Source organism: Populus alba, chromosome 5 (assembly GCF_005239225.2).
Source record: "Populus alba chromosome 5, ASM523922v2, whole genome shotgun sequence".
Classification (NCBI taxonomy): Eukaryota; Viridiplantae; Streptophyta; class Magnoliopsida; order Malpighiales; family Salicaceae; genus Populus; species Populus alba.
The window spans coordinates 23,033,594-23,056,528 of NC_133288.1; the positions used below are offsets into that span (position 1 = coordinate 23,033,594).

Sequence of the window (22,935 nt, forward strand, 5' to 3'; positions counted from 1 at the left end):
TAGAAATATTTTAAATTTTAAAATTATATTTGTTTAACATTATATTTGTATTGCATAATTTATAATTAATTTATCTTGAATTTGAACTATATTTATTGAATATATACACACACATACATATACTCGATAACCTCGAAACAACACGTCAAAATACTCTAAAATTAAAATATTTTATTTCAATTGAAAAAAATAAAATATTTATCAAATCGAACCAATAACCTTACCATGTATTGCTCCTGTTGTTTTTTTCTTTACTTTTTACCCAGTAGTTAACAATGTTTTTTTAATTATACAAAATCCATGTTAATAGCGTTTATAAAAATTTTAATTATCATAGGAAATTATATTATAAGTAAAAAAGGTGAATTTTTTTATATTAGATTCGTAGTGATAATTAAATTTATGAAGCTGGATAGATACGAAGAATCTTAAAAAACAACTTTAATCATTTACATTATTAAAAACAGTGCTTATATGTAAAATTAAAAAAAAAAAACTTATATTGTTCATAGTTTTACTTATTTATTTGAGAAACAATGGAGAACTTGTAAAGAAAAACTATATAAAACTTTTAAAATATGATTTTTAAACTTAGTGTAAATCTAAAAACCTAGTTTTTTTGTTTTTTTATGGAGAAATATTGTTTTAAATTTTTTTCTTAAACTCGAATTTTCTAATTGAATGAATAACCCTTGTATTTCTTACCATCGCAGCAAGTTTATAAACCCATTCACAGTCAATTATAATTTAATATTAGGCTCAGATTTTAAGATCAATGCTCATTAGAATTTATTAAATTTTTTATTATTATTATTAATACGGGTTTCCGGGCTAATTTATATATATCTTAATTAATTTTATAAATGATGAAATTAATATTCATATAAATTTTTAGTGGCTCTAAAATTTACAAGATTCAAACTGATGATCTAATAAGGCTCCGTTTGTTTGCAGGAAAGTTGTTTCCTTTTGGAAAGTGAATTCCGGGGAAAGTGAATTCCTGGAAAGTGAACTCCGGGAAACTATTTTCTGATATTTGGCAGTGTTATAGAAAATAAACTGGAAAACACTTTCCAGTGTTTGTTTGTGTTATGGAAAATGAACTGGAAAATAATTTATTAATGAATTAATTTTTTTTTCAAGTTAATCTAGTATATATAAAATATTTAATATAAATATTTAATCACTTACAATAAAAAAATGAAATCTAAAAAGTATAATGATGAATTTTTTTATTATTATTATATCATATATTCATACATAGCTTATTTTATAAAATATAACTATATATGTCATATTATATTATATAGAAATAAGCATGTGAAATATTTTTTAAGTAAAACCTATTAATATATTTTTTTCAATTTTAAAAGCTTAAAATAAGTTTTTTTTTTTCATATGAAGAAAGACGAATTAGTTTATGGTAAGAGTTATATATTTGGGTTTTTTTTTGGTATGAAGAATTTTTTTAAAAGATAAATACATACAAAAATATTTTGATGGGTTTTTTGGATAAATATTTTTTTTTTACGGGTAAAGGCAATTATCCCTTTAATATATATCAAATAATCATTAATAAGAAATAAATATAAATACCTAACATCAAACATAGTCATGCAAAAATATTACGTTTCGATGTCATATACATACATATTAGTTCAAATTACAAACATAAACATGCTAGACCGAATTAAACAAGTAAACATACTTGTCAAATAACAACATAGTCTGAACCTAAATTTTCGACATATTCAAATCATCTTAGCAAGCAGGCCTGTAGCAGTGTTGGTTCACAAAATTCTGAACCCAAATTTTCCTCAAATTAGCATTTTTTGCCATAAATGCTTTTGCCAACATTTTATTTTGGACCAAATGATCAAATGCATCCCCAAGAGTGATCTCATCAAAGCCTTCAACTTTCATCACTTCCGCATACAACGCATTAGCATCAAGTTGATTTTTGCTGAGACTTTGAATTGCAAATGCTACATCTCCAATCTGTTTAGACAACTTTTCAACACCATCATCTTCATACATGCGATTTCTCTTCCTATGTTGCCTCTTTTGTGTACTAGAGGAAGATGTCTCTTTTCCCTTTAAAGTTTCTTCATATTCACCTTCATTTTCAATTGAAATTGATTGATCTTCAGTGTTCTCTTCCAAGTTGACATCAGCATATGATTTGGCATAATTTCCGGTTGCCATGTCTTTTCTAACAACAATTGTCATTGCCTCGTACATATCAAGTTTTTTGTTGAGAAACTTGTCATGATTGGGGTGTGGGCGTTCATAAAGTTTAGAATATGCAATTTTTTAGTTCATTGTATAGCATTTTAGAAACAAAAGTACATATAAAAATTACAAAGAGTATAATATTTATCATACCTTTACTTCTTCATCATATACATCTTTCGAAACTGTAATCATCTTCAAACAATCATCCCAGCCAAAGCCACTTTTATTTTTAAGTTTGGTTATTATTCCCCATTCTTTTTTCACAGTCTTGAGATGATTGTCCACATGCTTAGGCTCGCATTGGACGTTGAATTTTTGATTGATTTTTATAGCCACCTTAACAAAAGATTTTGCTTTAAAGGTCGAAGAAGGTTTGCCTCCTTTAAGTGTCTCCTCAACTAATATCTCAAGTAACATGCGAGACATTGGCTTCGACCATGTGAAGTGTTTGCCCTTGCATTTTTCATTCTGCGTGGAACTCATTTCTACAAAAAAGAAATTATAAATTTATACAAAATAAAATCATACAATATTTAGATTTAATAAATTTCATATAAAAACTACAATTAATAATTAAAAGAGAAATTATAATAAAGTCAACATCTACTCCAAACACATAACAAATATAATACAAACTCAAGCAACACATAATAAAAACAAACACATATAATTAACACTCAATTACTAGTTTCTTTGAGTGTTATAATCATTCCACATGGTTGAGGCAATCATTTCTCTTTTTGTTATCCACTCCCTATTCTCTTCCCTTTCCTCCTGTTGACTTAAGTTGATTGTTCGTCTAATTGGTTCACTATCCGAACATACTTCTTCCATAAGAAAGTCATAAGGATCAACCCCCATTATGTGATTATGAATAATACAACATGCAAGCACAACATCTACTTGTGTTTCATAAGACCAAAAAGATTTTCCATCAATTGATCTAAAACGAATCTTCAAAATACCAAACCCTCGCTTAATAGCGGTTCTCAATGAAGAGTGTCGAAGATTAAATAGCTCCTTTTCATTTTCTGGTGAACGTTCTGTAAACTCATTCAAGTGATATCGAACTCCACGAAAATGAGAAATGATTCCTTTTCGAATACCGTAACCAGCATCACCAAGATAATATTTCCCTACAAAATAATAATAAAAAAAACCTATTACTATCTTTATGTAATAAGACATTTTATATGTTTATTGCATATAATACATATTTTATTATATACCTTCTGGAATTTTTAGACCATTAGATCTTGATAATGCATCACCTAAAACTCGTGAATCATGGGCACTTCCTTCCCAGCCAGCTAAGACATATATAAACTTCAAATCAAAAGTTATAGATGATAAAATATTTTGTGTTGTTCCTTCTTTTCGACCTCGAAACTTTTTTTGAATCTCAACAGGAACATTTGCAGGAACATGGGTACCATCAATTGCTCCCACACAATCCTATATAAACATGAAAAAATAATTTATAACATTTTCTTCTGAATGTAATTAATTAATTCATAAAAATATTGGTATTGTTTTCATACCTTAAAATAAGGATAGAATCTTCTATTATTCATTATCTCTGCTGGAACTGTATCCTCTGGTTCTTTAATAAAGTGTTTGTATAACTTAAGAATTGCTTTTAAAACAATTCTAAAGTAACGATGGATAGTTTCAACAGACCTATAGTATATAACACTAATAACCCGAAATCTTTGGTTTTGGCCTACAATTTGTAAGAACACAATTACTTGCTCCCTAATAGACACATTTTGAGTTGATCGTAATAGGTTATGATTTGTGAGAACATCACACAATCTATATAAGACAACAGGTTTCATACGAATTTGTTCAACGCAATGTCGATCACCTCGGTTCAAAAGGTTGTCAATATAGAATTCTCGTTGAGCAAATGTATTTATACGTGGTTCTCTTGGTATATAAATTCTATTTCTTTCTTCTTCAATAATAGCTACCCCTGTAGCTATCACAGTTACAGTTGCTCCCATGCATGCTGCATTAATTATCTTACTATCCATAACATGAAATTGAAGTTTTCTGATAACAAAACCTAAAAATATAGGGAAATAAATATTAAAACAAGCATATAAAATACTTACACAATCAATACAATAAATTATGCTCAAAGAAGCTAACAAACAATGTTTATTATTCTGTTATAATTCTCTTTATTAATGTAACATGTATTTAAATATCCTATTTCACACGGTAATGGTATAATTATTCACAATAATAATATGACCATATATAATTAAGGTAGTCATTTCACATGATTACATAATAACAAGTAGATTTATATCATTCATATGAATATAGAAATATATAAATCACCAAGTTATAAAAAATTAACAACAAGCTTTAAGCTTATTTAAAACCCTGCTTATTAACTCTCGCACAAACACATCACATTCTCTGCTAAACTCTCATCATCTCTTTCATTTCACATTTTCACTTCCCCTGACTTCACATTTTCATTTCACATTATACAAAGACGCAGACGCAGCCTTCAAATTTCTTTCCCATTCACATTTTCATTTCACAAGAAACAAACACGCAGAGGCCAAATTTCCTTCTCCTGACTTCACAAGCTTGACGCAGCCTTCAAATTTCCTTCCCATTCACATTTTCATTTCACAAGAAACAAACACGCAGAGGCCAAATTTTCTTCTCCTGACTTCACAAGCTTATAATTCCATTCCCCTCTCCCATTCCCCCTCCCTCATGGTCAAATTTCCTCTCGGTCGATTCCCTTGTTCACTCACCCCCTCCCTCTTGGTCGATTCCCCTGTTCCCTGCCCTCTCCCTCTTGGTCGATCTATCGGTTTCCCCGTGTTCCCTCTCTGTTTCTCTCGTCATTTGTGCATAAAGAAGAAAAAATTCAAGACAAAAGTAGGACAAAAATGAAAGATTGAAGGGGCAACATGGCTCCTCCTTCCCAGTTCTCCTCCCTCTCTCCCCCGGCTACTGTTAAAAAAACAGAGAGCTTCCACTCGGGATATGGTAGTAGATCCGGGGATGAGGTAATGCGGAGGGGATGCTTTTTGCTGGGGAAGATTGATTAACACAGTTTGGGGATTTTCAATGCCTTTCTCTGCACTTGATTTTGTGCACTTGATTTGGTTTATTTGTTCAGAATAAAAATGCCGAATGTGAGTGATGAATGGAAAAATTGTGTTTGTTGTAGCTTGATTTGTGTTATGAACATGTTATGGACAACATACGGGTAGCGAATTATTCTCAAGGATAGGGAAATGGATTTATGGCATAAATTTTGCAGATCTATGGAAAAAAGATGAAAATATATAAAGAAAATAACAGAGAAAAAAAATACCTGAAATATTGTTCACGTGAAATGCTTCAATTGTCCAGAGTAATTTATTTTGTTTCCAATCGCTTTTGAAGAGAAAGAGAGAGATCGTGATTTGTTAAAAAAAGGAAAGTGTTTTCCTTTCTTTATCATAAGGGAAACACTTTCCTTTATCAAAACAGTTGTTTTACGTTGACCGGAATTTTAATTCTGTTGACTTACTTTTTCATATTATTCTCAAACATGGAAAAACAAGGAAAACGAATTCCAGAAATTCGTTTTCCTTGAAACAAAAAGAGCATAAGTAAATTTACAACTTGAATCATTTAGCTCTCAAGATTTTATTAAATCTCTTTTAATATGCTAAGTCGATATGAGGATGTCCTTAAGATCACATGAGAAGAGATTTGATAATCATATTCGAGCACGTAATTATAACTAAATGACCACCGCTATTGGAGCTCGATTATTGTTTTAATGAGATAATTTATCGGATATATAACCATTAAGCTTACTTTTTTTTTTCGTGGTGCTATCGACTCCAATGATGAATATTTTGTTCTGCTTATTAATACTAATTTTACGATAAAAGTCGAGCTTGTGAATATTTAATGTTTCTTGTTTATTTGTTTTTCCTTCCTTTGAATTTATAAGTGCGGTGCTGCTTTTGGATTTGCTTATCTTTGCTATTCACTATTTTCGTAATTTATTTTTTTAAAATTTTGTTATTTGTTTTTACTATAAAAATATTGATTTAAATATCATTTATCTCCATATTCATATGAGATATTTTATAAGTTTTGGCTACTAACTATTACTCAAACTTTCCATATCAAATCATTAAATATCTAAATTAAAAAAAATAGATTATTTGAATTAAAAAATTAATTGATTATTCAACACGCCAGCCTTATTTCCAAACATCTTATATTTTGAGAGTTATTAATTATATATTTTATTTTTTAAAAGTAAATTAACTTTTATTATTAAGCTTAGTCTCAACCACAAATGTTTACAAAATCTTAAGAAAATACATATTCAAAGTCTAGTTAGCATATTTATGAATTAAAACTTTTGATTTTAATTCGTATTTCAAAAGTTATTTTTCTCACACAACTTAATAAAAATTTGAAATAAATTCAAGTTAAAAATTTATTAGATAAAAATGACTCAAATAGTTTTTTTTTTATTATAACAAAACAACACTGTATAAATTAGAATTTATAAGTTAAAGGTAAAAACTTTGAACTTTTAATTAAAACAAAATTTCAACTTAAAATCATAAAAAATCAAAATCTATATATAACTAAACATATTTATAATTTTACTCGATTTGAAAATTTAAAAACAAAAGCAACATACAAAATATAACGTTAACTAATAATAATAATAATAATCAAATTACTGGCTTAATAATAATAAACTTCGGACTTAAGTTCATCGGGAAAGGAGAAAAAGAAACAAAATCAAAAGCCCACCCCCATAGTATATAACTGTATATCTCTATCCTTCTTTCTGGGCCACGGGTCCATCATCTTTGACAACTCTTGTTAGCCCAAGCCAACCCAGATAATAAACGTAATACTCACGCAATCCAATACAAAGAGCCCGACCCTTTATTGTATAAAATATAAACTAAGTAACAGAAAAAAAAAGAAAAAGAAAAGAGAGAGATAACGGAACAAAACGGTCGATCCCCATGCTCAAAACAGACATCAAGTGGCAATTAGGGTTTTGGACAGAGAGAGAGATCAATCTTCATCTTCAAAGACGTTTGAGGTGCTTTGCTTTTCCCTCCCGTAATTTTTTCTTTTATCTCTTTCTTCGTATTCGATAATTGATTGATGTATGCTTTAATATGCAATCCAATTTTGAATCCGGTGGTATATTAATGCCGCGATTGAAATCATTTCACATGCTAGGATTTCTTTCAAAGTTTTCGAGTTGATTGTATAAATAAATCAATTACTAATGACGATTCGTTGATTGAACAGTTAAATAAGCACACAAGCAAACAATTATGGAGGATGTGAAACCTAAATCTAGAAAAAATGATTATTTGGCACGGAAGGAGGAGAAAGAGGATTCTAAGAGGATTAATCGAGATAGAGACAGGGAGAGGAACGGAGAGAGGCACAGAGACAGAGAGAAGAGAGAACGCGAAAACAGTAAGTGTTCCGAGAGAGACAAGAGTAGTGATTCTGATGACAAGGAAAGGGAGAAAGAGAAGCACAGAGTCAGAGGCAGGGATGATAGGGCAACAAGGAGTAGGGTTGATGATAGAGAGAGAGTTAAGGGCAGGAAGAGAGATAGAGACAGAGAAGAGAGAGACAGGGAGAGGGACATAGTGACAGAGGAGAAGAAGGAGAGGGAGAGGGAGAAGGAGAAGGAGAAGGAGAGGGCTAGGGAGAAAGATAGAGAAAGTGGGAAGAGGGAACGTGAGAGGGAGAAAGACAGAGAAAGGGAGAGGAGGGAGCGTGACAGAGAAGAGCGAGAAAGGGAGAGGAGCAGGGAGAAGAGGGAGAGGAGGACTAAGGAAAGGGAGAAGCATAGGGAATTGAGTAATGACAATGATGATGACTCCGGGGAGCGTGATAGTAAACTGCGAAGGAGAGACAATGATGACTCCAAGGCGAGAGTGCATGAGCAGAGCATTAGCAGGTCAAACAGGCACATGGATAACAGTGAAGAGAGCCTAAGGAAAAAGAGTGGCAAGGAGGACGTTGATAAGAACGAGAGTAAAACCCGAGAAGATGAATTAGAGGAGGAGCAGAAGAAATTGGATGAGGAGATGGAGAAGAGGAGGAGAAGAGTCCAGGAATGGCAAGAGCTGAGAAGGAAGAAGGAAGAAACTGAGAGTGAAAAGGGTGGGGAAGAAGCCAATGTTGATGAATCTAAGAGTGGTAAAACCTGGACTCTTGAAGGAGAATCTGACGATGAAGAAGCACCTCCCACTGGCAAATCCGATATGGACATGGAGCAGGAGGAAAATGCAATACCTGATAAAGAAGCTGGAGATGCAATGGTGGTGGACACCGAGAATGACATTTCTGCTCCACAAAGTGAGGTTGATGCTGTTAATGGGGATGAGGAAATTGATCCATTAGATGCTTTCATGAATTCTATGGTCTTACCTGAGGTTGAGATGCTAAACAATGCTGTGGTTACTCAAACTGCTGATGATAATAAAGCAGACTCAAAGAAGAAAGATAAGAAGGATGAAGGAATAAATGGAGGACAGCGGAAGAAAGGCTCTCATAAATCTCTAGGGAGAATTATTCCTGGAGAAGATTCTGATTCAGACCACGGGGACCTTGAAAATAGTGAAGTTCCTTTAGAAGATGAGGATGATGACGAGTTCATGAAGAGGGTGAAGAAAACAAAAGCTGAGAAACTGTCCATTGTTGACCACTCAAAGATTGATTACAGTCCTTTCCGCAAGAATTTCTATATTGAAGTGAAGGAGATCTTGAGGATGACTCCTGAGGAGGTTACTGCTTATAGGAAACTACTGGAGTTGAAAATACATGGAAAGGATGTGCCGAAACCAATTAAAACTTGGCACCAGACAGGACTCACAAGTAAAATTTTGGAGACAATAAAGAAACTTAATTATGAGAAACCCATGACAATTCAAGCTCAGGCACTGCCTATAATTATGAGTGGACGGGACTGCATAGGCATTGCGAAAACTGGTTCTGGTAAAACCCTTGCATTCGTTCTGCCAATGCTGAGGCATATCAAGGACCAGCCTCCTGTAGAAGCTGGAGAAGGACCGATTGGGCTTATAATGGCGCCCACAAGGGAGCTTGTGCAGCAGATCCACAGTGATGTTAGGAAGTTTACTAAGGCCCTGGGTATAAGATGTGTGCCTGTTTATGGAGGTTCTGGTGTTGCCCAACAAATTAGTGAATTGAAACGGGGGACAGAGATAGTTGTCTGTACTCCAGGCAGGATGATTGACATACTTTGCACCAGCGGAGGGAAAATCACTAATCTTCGTAGAGTTACATATCTGGTTATGGATGAAGCTGACCGGATGTTTGACATGGGATTCGAACCTCAAATCACTAGAATTGTCCAAAATATTCGTCCAGATCATCAAACTGTACTCTTTTCTGCCACTTTCCCTCGGCAGGTTGAAACTTTGGCTCGTAAAGTACTGAACAAACCTGTGGAAATACAGGTAGGTGGGCGGAGTGTGGTGAATAAGGACATCAATCAGCTGGTTGAGGTAAGACCAGAAGGTGAAAGGTGGTTTAGGTTGTTAGAACTACTTGGTGTATGGAGCGAGAAGGGAAAAATTTTGGTTTTTGTCCAATCACAGGACAAATGTGATGCGTTGTTTAGGGACTTGCTGAAGTTTGGTCATCCTTGCCTCTCACTTCATGGGGCTAAGGATCAGACGGACCGTGAATCCACCATTTCGGATTTTAAGAGCAACGTCTGCAATTTGTTGATTGCAACAAGTGTTGCAGCCAGAGGTTTAGATGTGAAGGATCTAGAACTGGTGATCAATTATGATGTTCCAAATCATTACGAGGATTATGTTCACCGTGTTGGTCGGACCGGCCGAGCTGGTCGCAAAGGCTGCGCCATCACTTTTTTCTCCGAGGATGATGCGAGATATGCACCGGATCTTGTAAAAGCATTAGAACTCTCTGAGCAAGTTGTTCCACAAGACTTGAAAGCCCTTGCTGATGGTTTTATGGTGAAAGTGAATCAGGGTCTGGAGCAAGCCCATGGAACTGGTTATGGTGGAAGTGGTTTTAAATTCAACGAGGAAGAGGATGAAAAGAGGATGGCGGCAAAGAAAGCACAAGCAAGAGAATATGGCTTCGAGGAAGAGAAGTCTGATTCAGAAGATGAAGATGAAGTTGTTCGGAAGGCAGGTGGTGACATCTCACAGCAGGCTGCCCTTGCTCAGCAGATAGCTGCTCTTGCTGCTGTCTCAAAAATCCCTGCACCTGTGGCACCAACTCCTCACTCTGTTACTCAATTACTTTCTAATGGTGGATTACCTGTTCCTCTCAATCAAGGTCCAGCAGTTGCATCTGTGACTGGGCTGCCTTTTGCTCATAATAATGAAGCTGCAGCCAGGGCAGCAGCAATGGCAGCCGCCATGAATTTGCAACACAACCTGGCAAGGATCCAAGCTGATGCAATGCCTGAACATTATGAAGCAGAGCTGGAAATCAATGATTTTCCCCAAAATGCTCGGTGGAAGGTTACCCACAAGGAAACTTTGGGCCCAATTTCAGATTGGACTGGTGCTGCCATTACCACCAGGGGGCAGTTTTTCCCACCAGGCAAGGTGCCCGGACCAGGAGATCGCAAGCTGTACCTGTTCATTGAGGGCCCTACTGAGCAGTCTGTTAAGAGAGCTAAAGCTGATCTAAAACATGTTTTGGAAGACATCACGAACCAAACATATCAACTTCCTGGTGGAGCTCAACCAGGCAAATACTCGGTTGTATAAGTGTAAGAGCTCAATAATAGCCTTCTTTCTTTCTCTTTTTTTAGCATATACAATTGTGTTTGATCTTCTTTTTTTTTTTTTTTGCATATATCTTTATGACTTCTACTATTGTAATTTTTAATTTCCTCCTTTTCTTTCTGGTTGAGTTTGGACTTGTAGGCAATGCCTGAATGGTAATTATCTTAGTTCGAAAATTGTAAAGTTGCTGATATATTTTTTCTTGACAATATGGAAATTGTAAAGGATTGGATAATTGGTTCATGGTGTTTCCCAAAAGCATTGTGGGATGATGGGCCAAAAGCAAATAACTGTTTCCTTTCTTGTTTAAATATGCCCCTCCTCTCATGCAATTGCATATCCTGTAGCTTCTCAAGTTAGCCATAAGGTGTTAAATTTGCTGTCCATTTCCATGTCTCTTTTCCATTTTTTAATTTGTGTTCTTTCTTTTTCTTCTTGTCCTCTCCCCATGGCTCGAGGGATGGTTTAAGCCTATGCTGGCATGTCCAATGTATTCTCTGCCCCCATAACCTTTGGCTATGATGGCTGTTGAAGAGATGGCGATCTGGTGCGCGATGCTTCTGCCTTCTTGTACCCATAGATTAACAAAGTGGATTGTTCCGGAACTCCTTTCTGCTACCATATTTGCTTTCTTGTTCCTTGGTGCGCATCACTTTTGGGATCTGACATCGTATTTGGGGGTTTTGCAGGTCTGAGTAGAAAAGTTCTGGAAGCCACGTGTTACTGTGCTGACACTCTGAGGGGCTTGCCCCTCCAAATGAAGCATTAACCTGCATAGAAGGTTGGTAATGGGCAACAAGGTTACTCTTGGTTTCACAACATTTCTGAGATAGATTACAAGTTTTCCTTGGATTCTTTTTGACCTCGTAAACCACAAATTAGCTACTTCTGGCTGTGCAACTGTAATGAATCTGCAGCAGCAGCGTATATTGTTTAGCTTGATTAGTGTCCAGTATGGATTAGAAATTATTCATGCTGATAAGCCTTTGTGCTGCTAGCGGGTTTTGTTTTTTACCCTCCTCTTTCTCTCCTTACCTTTTTATATATATATATAGTGCTAGTTTGGGAATGCCAGCGTGGCTGCAGCGCAACTCACGTTCCCAAACTAGAAATATATATATTGATGCTTTTAGTTTGAGGAGGTTTTCCAAACAGCCCCTAGCAATTTCTTTCATGAAAAAGTTTCTGGTGTTGCATTTTTCTGCACGGTATTTTGATCAACCTCTTCTTCGACACGGAATTCCCTGCATATTATTGACTCCTCGAAATACAATGGGTAAATCCTGGACTCGAATGCAAATTCCGCTACAAATCATGACATTAGTACAAAATATATCATATTCAACTGCGCTTCGCCCAACTTCCGTTGAGCCGATGATGGACGTCCGTAGCGAAAACATGCATCAACTAATTTGATTAGAAAGTCTTTGGGTTAAAAGTTTCGTAGAGTGGCCTGTTTGGTTATGAAACTATGACATTGCTTTTTGGGAGCTGATTATTGAAATTGACCGGTGTTTGCTTCAGGTTTCCAAGGGAATTGTAGTTTGCCTCGCCCCTAAATGGCATTTTAGTTGTTGGAGGAACACTCTGGTTTGGTTTTATTCTTCTTCTTCAATTTGCAGTTCCGCCTGCTATGAACTTGGGTATTGATACGATTTGTACCGTCATGGTCAGTTGGTCACCTACTACATCACGTAATTCTTCCCACAGTTTCTGCTCAACTTGTTTATGCATGATTTTCTTGTTGGGCATGAGATGCATGTTTGATTAGGGCTCTTGTTTTACCCCCCGCGGCAAATACTCGTGAAAACTAGCTCTAGGAAGAGATTCACTTTAGTTAGCAGAGACAGAACACCGAGCCGATTACTGAAAACTGAAAGCTGAAAGCTTTTTCTTGGTTACTGCAAATTTGGGAGGTATTAGGAAGACCTTGGCTTCAATTTCACTAACTCTTTGGTCAACCTTTTTCGTGTGTCGGATTGATTGGTTGGCTAATCTAATCTAATGCATGGATTAGGAAGACCTTGAAAACATTTAGACCTGGCTAGGAAAGAGTAACAGTATTGCATACGACACAAGTCCATAGCTTCATTAACTTGTAAATGCAAATGATGTGTACTTGTTTGATGATCAAGAGAGAAGAGACAGCGCAGCTTTTCTTAGGCCGAAGGCAAAATTGGTTGCACTCTCGTCTTTTTTTTTCCCCTCCAGACTCTAATCTTTCACTTGTATCCTCTTTTCAACACTGTATAGTAATTTGTACGATAATGGCATTAGTACAAAATAAGCAAACAATAATGGCATTAAATTGATAAAGATTCAACATTAAGCAATCATACTAAGACAAATATAACACGACTCCGATCAGTATGCTTGAGTGAAGCAAGTAGATTCAGTACATAAATTCAGTTCGCCGGTCCTAAAATCACCAAACAAGGTTGCTGCCCATACTAGTCGCAGCATTGTGATTCTTAGAGATGGTCCTTCTCTAGATCATCAAAGTAAGGATGTTCCATGGCTTTCTTTGCTGAGATGCGCTTTGAAGGGTCATACTGCAACATTTGCTGCAAAAATACAGCCAAGCATTTGTACATATTAAGCTATGATGTTCATCTATCCCAACAATAATAAAAGCAGACATTGTTGATGAACGCGACTTACTGATAGTAAATCCAGCCCGTCCTTGTCCAAATTAGTAACAGCTGATGACAAACTCTGAGGTTTCCATTGGGGATACTCATGCCAGTTCATCAGGTTGCTTACTCCTGGCCACATTTCTTCATTTGGAGTACCTAATAACCTGTACAAGAGCTTCAAAATGTATATTAAAGAGAAGCCTAATTGACAAAGCAAGATCAGAACCATATCCATCTTTATGCAAAAATCATTGACCTGAAAATATGCAGGAGCTGTTGCAGTTCAGAGTCTCCAGGGAAGAGTGCTTGCTTTGTGGCCAGTTCAGCTAGAATTTAGGCAAAACACAAACACAACAATTAAGCAATGCTAGAGTTGGCAGATTAGTTTAAGAGATGAAGCGATAAGAATAAGGAAATCCATACCAAATATACAGCCAACAGACCATACATCCACTGCAGTTGAGTAATGGGTTGCCCCCAAAAGGACTTCAGGAGATCTATACCACAAAGTCAATATCTGAAACAGAAATTCCACTCAATTAGCTCAACAAACTGATATTGTAAGAGCATGACAAAAAGATGGTAGGTAGCAAGCATGTATTAATTTAATTACCTCATGGGTATACTTCTTAATAGGCAGAGTAAATGCTCGAGCTAGTCCGAGATCAGCTATTTTAAGCATCATAGTCTTGCGGTCCATCAAGAGATTATGAGGCTTAAGATCCCTGAGAGGAAGCGAGATAAAGGGTTGCTAGATATGTCAGTAATCATTTCCACAAAAACTAAACATCATGAGGGAAATAAAATGGCTATTATAGATCAGAGTGGACAAGCAAAGGGGGGAAAAAGAGAAACCTGTTAAAGTAATAAATACATAACGATGGAAACGGCTATTGTAAATCAGAGTTGACAAGCAGAGAAAACCAAGAAGAAAAGGAAACCTGTGTAAGACTCCATGGCCATGGCAGAAAGCCACACCCTTACATAGTTGATACATCAAGCTCTGCATAATAATAAGGATCATACAGATTTGTGATCAGATTATAAAGAAAACAAGAAAAACCTCTCAAACTAAAAGGATAAAAAAATTAAAAAGAAAGAGAGGGGAATGTTGAATTTATACCTTGACAGTTTTGATAGGAATGTTCTCCCCAGTTTGGCGAAAGCTTCGGATAAATTTCTTGAGATCGGTGTCCATGTACTCAAAAACCAGATACAAAACTGTCTTGCCTTCTTTATTTTGCCCTTGTTTCACGTCCAACAATCTATGGATTTTTTTAAAAAAAGAAAATACAGAGTTATTTGTCTATTAATTAACCCAACAATAGAAGAGAACATCAATCAATTCACATGGAAATTAATTGACTCAATTTAGCAATCCACAACCCTAAACCCTAAATTAAGACATCAAATTGGAGGAATCAGATCACAAAATCCCCAAGTTCATTTCATCTAAGCCCTAAATGGACCGAATACTAAGAAAATCTACAGATCCATGCATCAAAGAAATGAAATCACCTTAGAGAGGAAGTAGATGGAAGAAAAACAAATAGAGAGAGAGAGAGAGAGTACCGGACGATGTGAGGATCTCTGGAAAGCATACGCAAGATGGAGACTTCGCGAAGAGTGGTGGGTGGGACACCTTCATCGTCTTCATGGAGACGTGTCTTTTTGAGTGCAACGATCTTCCCGGTGGCTTTCTCCCTTGCTCTGTACACTTTCCCGTAAGTTCCCTCTCCTACTTTCTCTAGCTTCTCGAACAAATCCATCGCCGACACCATCGTGCTCGTTGCTGTTGCTACTCTCTCTCTCTCTACTGCTTCTCTGCTTTCAAAGTAAACCCAAAAAATGGAATGAAACGACACGAAAAGCTTTGTTGCCTTTTATAATGAAACTTGATTATTGATCGTTGCCCAGCCCCAACCCTAACGGAAACTTATTTTGAATTTTAAAAATTGGGCGGCACAAGCGCTCCAATTGGCCCATTCACTATTAAAATGTTCATTTTAGCCCACTCAACTAAATAGGATTCTTCGTACAAGCCCAAATAAAGCCCACAAGTCACATTTTCTTCATGGTTATAAAATACAACCCAGCTCATGAATCAGCCCAAGACATGATCTCATTTCAAATCATTTCAATTTTCTTTTAAATAGAAAAACATTGTTTTAAAATATATTTTTTTAGAAGGTTGAACTTGATCTCATTTGATTTCAGGTTGTTCAGGTCACGAGTAGACTAAACATGTTATTTTATTTTATTTTTAAAAATAATCAATTGGAATTTTACTTAAGTTTTGATAGGGTTAGTTAAATCACACCTAAACAAGTTCCACTTTAAACCCAGCTCAAATCTAATCCTAAATCCCAATGAGTTTACCTCAATGAGCTGGTTTTATAACAATGATTTGTGATTCCAATATCTAATCCCTTTTCATGTATTTATAATAAATAAAGCAATTAAAAAGCAACGTTTTGCTTAGCCAGTACTAGGAAGCATAGGTTTATTAGAAAGTGGAAACAAAAAACACAACTGACTGCTGATTCATGGACCTGTGGAAGCCAAGCTTACACAGTTTATATAAATGAATCACAAAGCGTGTATCTCCCTATCTATGCATGTATTACTTGAAAAAGCTGCAAAAACACTACCTAAATTGCTTGATGCTATCAATCTGATACAGAGCCCTCCTAGTCATATGCAGCTATGACAGGGACCATACATGTACAGCTCTCCTCGTCAAAACATGGACCTTCAAACTGCACTTCCCTATATCTGTCTAAAAATTCATTTTGGTATGTACTGTATGGCGACATCCAGTTAGACCTCAGGACAGGGTTACATCGATATTACTTCACAATTAGATTAGCATTTGACAATCCATCCTCTCCCAGGAGCTAACCATAAGTAAGACCTGGGGGGAGTTTAACCATTCGAAGCCCACTAAACTACAACTTCTGCTACGTGTAATCTAGATTAACATGATGAAAATGAAGACATCGCTGTAATTCAATCTTTCATCTTGAGTCTCACGTTCTGAACCTTGACAGATATCCTCAACTTCCATTCCTCCATGTCTTTCATAACACACAGCAATTTTGTTCGATACGCTTCACATCGCTGGCTTGCTTGTTCTAATTCAGCTGTCAATTCCTGAATTTTCTCATCCTCGTCCTGCAGAAGCAATGAAATAGAACCCTTTTAATCTAGATGGATGGATAAACAGGTGCATTCATAAGAAACACAGCAGCCAAATTAATTCCCTGAAGGAACCAAAATAAGAAAACAGAATGCAAGTTCCTGTACCCCTAAAACGCACAGCACATGCCAGAATTGAAAAGGTCATATATCATCTTGGTCTGATGTTTGGGGACTCAGATTTTATTTTCTTTAGTTTCATACATTTGAGAAATTTCTTCCAAGCACTAATAAGCAAGACAAATCACAAATTTACTGGAATATATATATGCTTTTAACTTCTAATCTAATGAAGTGAACTCTTTATGGCTGGGACAAAGATGATCTGATTGTAGATAGCAAGAGAGGCTTGCCCTATATATTTAATCGAAATATAGAAAAACCTTTACAGGAGTGTTGTCAAATGCATATACTTTGCTGGAAGGACTTTATACAATTGCCCTCCATTGTTTGCAAAATGTTGTTTGTAAAAAAGAAGCAAGCAGCAATAAGCATTGCACTGAAAAGCACTACCAAGAGCTAACAAGGATCAAAAGAGAAAAAAAATCCGCAATGAGCACTTCTTGCAGCACCAAGTTCAAAATAAAGGCTTACTTAAGGTAGAACCCGAGACATAAAATTCTGTATTAAAAAAGGCCTATTAACTTCCAATCAAATAATTATTGAAAAATAAGATCTATAGATTGGAATCTTATACGGTTCAATACCCAGCACATTTAAACATAAATAATAATAGCAATGATTGGTAAAGATTTAAATCCTATGCATCGTGTGCTACATTTTTTAGTACAGAACAATAATCCATGCAGGCCAAGAAAAAAAAAATCCTTGCATAAGTAACTTACCAGACTACATGACTGGAGCTGCTGACTACCATTAACCACAGTAGTTTGTACAAGAGCAGAGCCACACCTTTTTGCAGCAGCGACCTTTCTTATGGCCTCATGAAGGGCATCCATTGCCACATTATAAATATGTTCTGATTCTGCTCCTTCTTCTACATATTTGATGGCTTCCAGGCGTAGATTTTCAGAGCGAGCAGCTAAGGACTCTTGGGTATTACATGGCAGTCCAAGAGTGTGCTCATCCAACACAACCCCACTTTTGGCATTTCTTGTCCACCGTTTCAGAATATAATTAGATGGAAGAGTAAGAACATTTTTCACTCTAAACACTGCTAATATGTGCCTACAAATAATACCCGAGAACTCAAACATTTGGCAGCTACAACTAGCTCTCTTTTCAAAAGCATTGAACCTAACATGGTGTACTTTGTGGTCTTCACCAAACTTTGCTACCCGATATGTAATGGCTGATCCAATATCATCAACTACAGTGGCAAGATAAGCAAGCGTCTCAACTAGTTCCTCTTGGAATTTCATAAATATCCTCCTTGTATATAAGTTAGCTGCTTGTTTCTCCATAGGAGATGGAGTTTTTAGAACAGGTGGGCTATTCAGTGTATCATAATCTGCCTTCACCTCCTTTTCATGGCGAATCGCCATTGCTTTTTCGTACTGCTTAATCAGATTGTGGATATTAGTTGATGCATTTATGTACCCATCAAAATATGAGTTTATACTATCACTTCCTTGCAATATGGACATCTCACCAAAGAAAGTATCCTGGAGATAAACTGGCACCCACTGCTGGCGAGCATTGTACATTGACTGAAGCCATTCATTGTCACTGAGATCAAATCTCTGAAGAAGTGACTCCCAACAAGACTCGAGTTCATCAATTGACTCAGCCATATTGATGCACCTGTGGAACTCAGGTTCAAAAGTGGGGTGTGAGTGGTATTCATGAGATAGTTTCTCCTGGGCCTCCCTAAAAACATTCCATTTACAAAATCGGAGGCGAGTTCCAGGAAATGCTTGGGAAACAGCTGCCCGTATGATTCTGTCCTGGTCGGTTGTGATTGAGATGGGACGGTGACCAGACATTGCAGCAAGCCAAGTCTGAAATAGCCAAACAAATGAGGACTCTGATTCGTTGAGGAGTAGCGCACATCCAAAGAGCAAAGGCTGTCCATGATGATTCCACCCGGTAAATGGTGCGAATGGAACCCGGTATCGGTTTGTTCTATACGTCGTGTCAAATGTAATAGTATCTCCAAAAAAACTATAATTCATTCTTGCATTAGCATCAGCCCAGAAAACGTTTCCTGTTGAGTTCTCAAAATCACCTTGCACAGCATAAAAGAAACCAGGATCCTCAGCCTGCATTTGCTTCAAATAGTCAAAAACAGCCTGACCACCAGGGCCAAGAGTCCTCTGCCTACTAGTGCTCATATAATTTTGGCAATCAACTTTAGTAAACCCAACATTATTAATTCCTCCAGATTCCCTAATCAGCACAGACATAACTCCACTTGGCCCCATCCCTGCAGCCTGAAGCGTGTCAATGAGGCTCCGTGCTGAACCAGACACGTGCCTATGAGACCGGAGAGAATGCACCTTATCAGGGGGCACAAGCTCATGATTATGGTCCTCGACAAGTTTTGTGACTGCCCATTTTCCAGAACTCTGTTTCTTAACAGTCATTTGAGCTTTGCAACCAACCCTAGTAACAGTTCGCTGTCTTTTAGACCTATTTTCATTGCCCTCACGGCGAAACCCTTCACGGGAACACACAATTTGACGGCAAATAATAGAGCCATCTCGACGAGAACGCTGATAGACACTGACCCTAGTACTAAAACCAACACGACGAGCATATGAATTATAGAAAATGCGAGCAGACTGCTCAGAATCAAACTCCATACCCTCATAGGGATCAAGATTTGGGTCAGATAACGAAGTGGGTTCTAGTAAATCATCATCATTGTTATTATTGGGATAATCAAAATCAAAATCAAGATTGTGAGGTTGATGGTGTTGTAGGTGAAGGGCAGTATTAGGGTCATCTTCACTACCCATATTGATATTATCAAAGGGAATCACGTTCAAGTGATCCATGTTGATTATCATAAATAAATAGATAAACACAGTGGTTGGTTGCTTGCTTGCTGGAATTGGATTTGTATTAAAAGCAAAAATGCGAAGAAGAAGAAGCCGAGACTGACCAGATTCTCAAATCTTTATCTTTGACTTGCTGATCTCAATCTGACAGTTGATTTCTTGAAGAAGCAGGTGCTTAGGGAGGGAAGTTTTTTTTTTTTTTTTTTGGGGGGGGGGTTTTTTTTTTTGGGTGTGCGAGAAAGAGATGGGAACTATTTTATTTTACTAACGAAACGAGGATGGGATATGGATTGAATGCTCTTCTCCGTCGGTAGCACTTATTTGGTGTCATGCTATATACAGTTTTTTGTCTACCGTCTACCCAGATACAATTAATAACTACACCACTTCTAGTTGTGGGCCATGGACATAGTCAACGCACAAAAAGTTGAGAAAAACCCACTCCTGTGACCAAAATAAAGATGCAAGAACAAGTTGGAATTTCTACTGCTGGGGCTTGGAGATGGCGTTGGAGAAGGGGAGTGTTTGCGTGACAGGTGCTGGAGGGTACTTGGCTTCTTGGGTCGTCAAGCGTCTTCTCTCTAAGGACTATCTTGTCCATGGAACCGTTAGAGATCCTGGTAATTCTCGCACCTCTCACCTCTCTCTCTCTCTCCACTGCTCTTTTTATTTTTTTGTTGTATGAATCACTTCATGTATCACTTTTTATTACTAATTTCTGATTTACAGTTTCAACTTTTAAGAAGGTAACCTGTTCTAGAGAGATATTTTCATGTTGACCAACTTACTTCGATTCTTAACTACATGTTTCAATGTTGTTCCTTTCTTGTATATATTTGCCTACTTTATGGAGCTAATTAGCACTCTTCTAATCCGAATAGCCCCGGCTTTTTTTGTATTGTTCTCATTTTGTTAGTTTTTGATCGACAAAATTCGAATTTGAATTGCTTCTAGCTGCCATCGTTGACCACATATCCATTCTCAGAGGAAACATGGGCACGAGCAGCTAGTGCTTCTCAGATGAAATTATTTCTTATGATATAAATTTCTTGATCATATTATGCAGCGGATGACAAGAATGCTCACTTGATGAAAATTGACCAGGCAACGGAGAATCTCAAACTCTTTAAGGCAGATTTACTGGACTACAGCTCTCTTTCTTCTGCTATTCAAGGATGCAGAGGGGTCTTCCATGTCGCCAGCCCTGTTCCCTTCAATAGAGTATCAAACCCCGAGGCAAGTTTTGGCTACTTCATAATGTTTTTCAATCAAATGACCCGAATAGCTAAAATCAGTCACGCTATTAGATGGTAATTAATTACGGGACATGCCTTTTCCTGGTGATCTTAGGTGGAGGTGATCGAGCCAGCTGTAAAGGGCACACTAAATGTGCTTAAAGCATGTGCTGAGGCAAAGGTAAAAAGAGTTGTCATTGTGTCCTCTGGAAGTGCAGTTTTGTCGAACCCAAGCTGGCCCAAGGGTAAAGTGATGGATGAGAATTGCTGGTCTGATAAGGAATACTGCAGAGCAACTAAGGTGAACAATTCCAAAAGTTAATTTCAGTGCAAATTTGGTCTGCCTTTTCGTAATGCTCTTTATCATGATACGATGCTCCGTTGTTAGCGTTTGTAGACTAAAATATCCACTTCTATTTCTGTACCAGAATTGGTACAATCTTTCCAAGACAGAAGCAGAAAGTGAGGCTTGGGAATATGCAAAAAGGAGCGGGCTTGATGTGGTAGCAATTTGTCCTTCCCTCATTTTGGGGCCAGTTCTGCAGTCCACGGTTAACGCAAGTACAATGGTTCTTATTAAGATTTTGAAAGGTAGCTAGCTGTTCATACCACACCTTGTTTGCAATCTTTGTCTGTGTGTTGTGTGTAACATAGTCATCTTTGTTTGCGAGTAATGCGTGCATTTTTTATGAGTGTATGTGTGATAATGCCCTGATGAAATTCTGTGAGAGTTCGAACATCAAACACTAGAATTGGTATTTCATTTATTCTTGGAGCTTTAACTTGTACTGCCTTGGATTCGTGCTAGGCTGTAATCCTGTAGTTTGGACGATGAACTTCGACAGCAGCTTGCACAATTTTGTTGATAACTTTTTTTATTTTTCACTCTTGGAAAACTTGAATATTTAAACATGAAACATTGATAACATAGTTTGCAAACAATGGCTTATACCCCTGTCACTGCAAGCAACTTGCTATCTGGGTCAAAATGCAAATACTATTTGTCATCTTCTCGTTACTAGCTGGTGTTCTGTATGAACTGCCCTTGCAGATGGGTGCGACTCGTTGGAAAACAAGCTTCGGCCAATAATAGATGTTCGTGATGTGACGGCAGCACTGCTTTTGGCATATGAGACACCCGAGGCAGAAGGTAGATACATATGCACGGCACATGCAATCAGAGTTAAAGATCTAGTGGAGAAATTGAGGAGCATGTATCCTAACTACAACTATCCTAAGAGGTAAGTCTGGTGTGAGATAATATTCTCAACCACATAATCGTTCGAGTTTACCTTTCTATTGTGATTCTCTAGGAACTCTTTTTATAGATGATGCCACATTTACGAGTACTGATTTCCACGTATGGTTTTATTATGTTTCTTGTCACTTTGATGATGCATCTGCTTGTTCACTGCCAGTTTCACTGAAGAAGAGCAGGAAGCAGTAATGATGGGTTCAGAAAAGTTGCAGAGGCTCGGTTGGAGTTTCCGTTCATTGGAGGAAACCCTCATTGACTCCGTGGAAAACTATCAGAAGACTGGACTCCTGGATTAAACAAAAATAGACTGCTCTGTATACGGGTATTTGGCCAAGTAAATGTGATTTGTCTGCGCTGTGCCATTGAGCCATGTTGACATAATTGTCAAAGGTTAAGCCAAAACAATGCGCTCGATTGTTTGATTTTGGACCAAGGTTTTACATGTCAATCTCGAGGTTTCTGTTTGTTTTATTTCTCTTGGTTGGAGAGTTGGAATAAAGCATTACTTGTGTTGTCCTAGAATCATGCGACTTGCTGAATAGAGTTGCAACGGAGGCGTCCACACACATAATCAAACACGACCCAGCA

At 36.9% G+C, this 22,935-nt stretch overlaps 4 protein-coding genes across 4 annotated transcripts; 2 read left to right on the forward strand and 2 right to left on the reverse strand.

The window, feature by feature from the left end:
• Positions 1-7,188: 7,188 nt before the first annotated feature.
• Positions 7,189-12,071, forward strand: LOC118061875 (DEAD-box ATP-dependent RNA helicase 45). Its single transcript, XM_035075483.2, has 3 exons — positions 7,189-7,339; positions 7,555-11,041; positions 11,747-12,071. Exon 2 carries the CDS (start codon positions 7,581-7,583, stop codon positions 11,037-11,039), a length of 3,459 nt encoding a protein of 1,152 aa, XP_034931374.1. The 5' UTR covers positions 7,189-7,339; positions 7,555-7,580; the 3' UTR covers positions 11,040-11,041; positions 11,747-12,071.
• A 1,270-nt stretch (positions 12,072-13,341) lies between these two features.
• On the reverse strand, positions 13,342-15,554 carry LOC118061877 (cyclin-dependent kinase B2-1). The gene is made up of 8 exons (XM_035075484.2): positions 15,266-15,554; positions 14,817-14,958; positions 14,635-14,696; positions 14,307-14,418; positions 14,117-14,210; positions 13,950-14,019; positions 13,719-13,857; positions 13,342-13,621 (listed from the first exon to the last, which is right to left on the reverse strand). Exons 1-8 carry the CDS (start codon positions 15,472-15,474, stop codon positions 13,529-13,531), a joined length of 921 nt encoding a protein of 306 aa, XP_034931375.1. The 5' UTR covers positions 15,475-15,554; the 3' UTR covers positions 13,342-13,528.
• Positions 15,555-16,146: 592 nt separating this feature from the next.
• Positions 16,147-20,141, reverse strand: LOC118061872 (protein FAR1-RELATED SEQUENCE 5). The gene is made up of 2 exons (XM_035075480.2): positions 17,737-20,141; positions 16,147-16,867 (listed from the first exon to the last, which is right to left on the reverse strand). Exons 1-2 carry the CDS (start codon positions 19,861-19,863, stop codon positions 16,703-16,705), a joined length of 2,292 nt encoding a protein of 763 aa, XP_034931371.1. The 5' UTR covers positions 19,864-20,141; the 3' UTR covers positions 16,147-16,702.
• Positions 20,142-20,287: 146 nt separating this feature from the next.
• LOC118061874 (cinnamoyl-CoA reductase 1) lies at positions 20,288-22,818 on the forward strand. The gene is made up of 6 exons (XM_035075482.2): positions 20,288-20,474; positions 20,921-21,090; positions 21,205-21,390; positions 21,518-21,680; positions 22,141-22,330; positions 22,508-22,818. The coding sequence occupies exons 1-6, from the start codon at positions 20,357-20,359 to the stop codon at positions 22,641-22,643; spliced, it is 963 nt and encodes a 320-aa protein (XP_034931373.1). The 5' UTR covers positions 20,288-20,356; the 3' UTR covers positions 22,644-22,818.
• Positions 22,819-22,935: the final 117 nt, after the last annotated feature.

What these genes read in the sequence shown, in the direction of transcription:
- LOC118061877 (XM_035075484.2), bottom strand. Translation starts at nt 15,474, where the DNA reads ATGGTGTCGGCGATGGATTTGTTCGAGAAGCTAGAGAAAGTAGGAGAG. An exon ending in GTCTGTTGGCTGTATATTTG is followed by an intron (nt 14,020 to 14,116) that starts GTATGGATTTCC and finishes CCTAAATTCTAG; the next exon opens with CTGAACTGGCCACAAAGCAA. An exon ending in ACGGGCTGGATTTACTATCA is followed by an intron (nt 13,622 to 13,718) that starts GTAAGTCGCGTT and finishes GTATTTTTGCAG; the next exon opens with CAAATGTTGCAGTATGACCC.
- LOC118061874 (XM_035075482.2), top strand. Translation starts at nt 20,357, where the DNA reads ATGGCGTTGGAGAAGGGGAGTGTTTGCGTGACAGGTGCTGGAGGGTAC. An exon ending in ATAGAGTATCAAACCCCGAG is followed by an intron (nt 21,091 to 21,204) that starts GCAAGTTTTGGC and finishes TGGTGATCTTAG; the next exon opens with GTGGAGGTGATCGAGCCAGC. An exon ending in AACTACAACTATCCTAAGAG is followed by an intron (nt 22,331 to 22,507) that starts GTAAGTCTGGTG and finishes GTTCACTGCCAG; the next exon opens with TTTCACTGAAGAAGAGCAGG.
- LOC118061872 (XM_035075480.2), bottom strand. Translation starts at nt 19,863, where the DNA reads ATGATAATCAACATGGATCACTTGAACGTGATTCCCTTTGATAATATC. An exon ending in AGCTCCAGTCATGTAGTCTG is followed by an intron (nt 16,868 to 17,736) that starts GTAAGTTACTTA and finishes TTGCTTCTGCAG; the next exon opens with GACGAGGATGAGAAAATTCA.
- LOC118061875 (XM_035075483.2), top strand. Translation starts at nt 7,581, where the DNA reads ATGGAGGATGTGAAACCTAAATCTAGAAAAAATGATTATTTGGCACGG.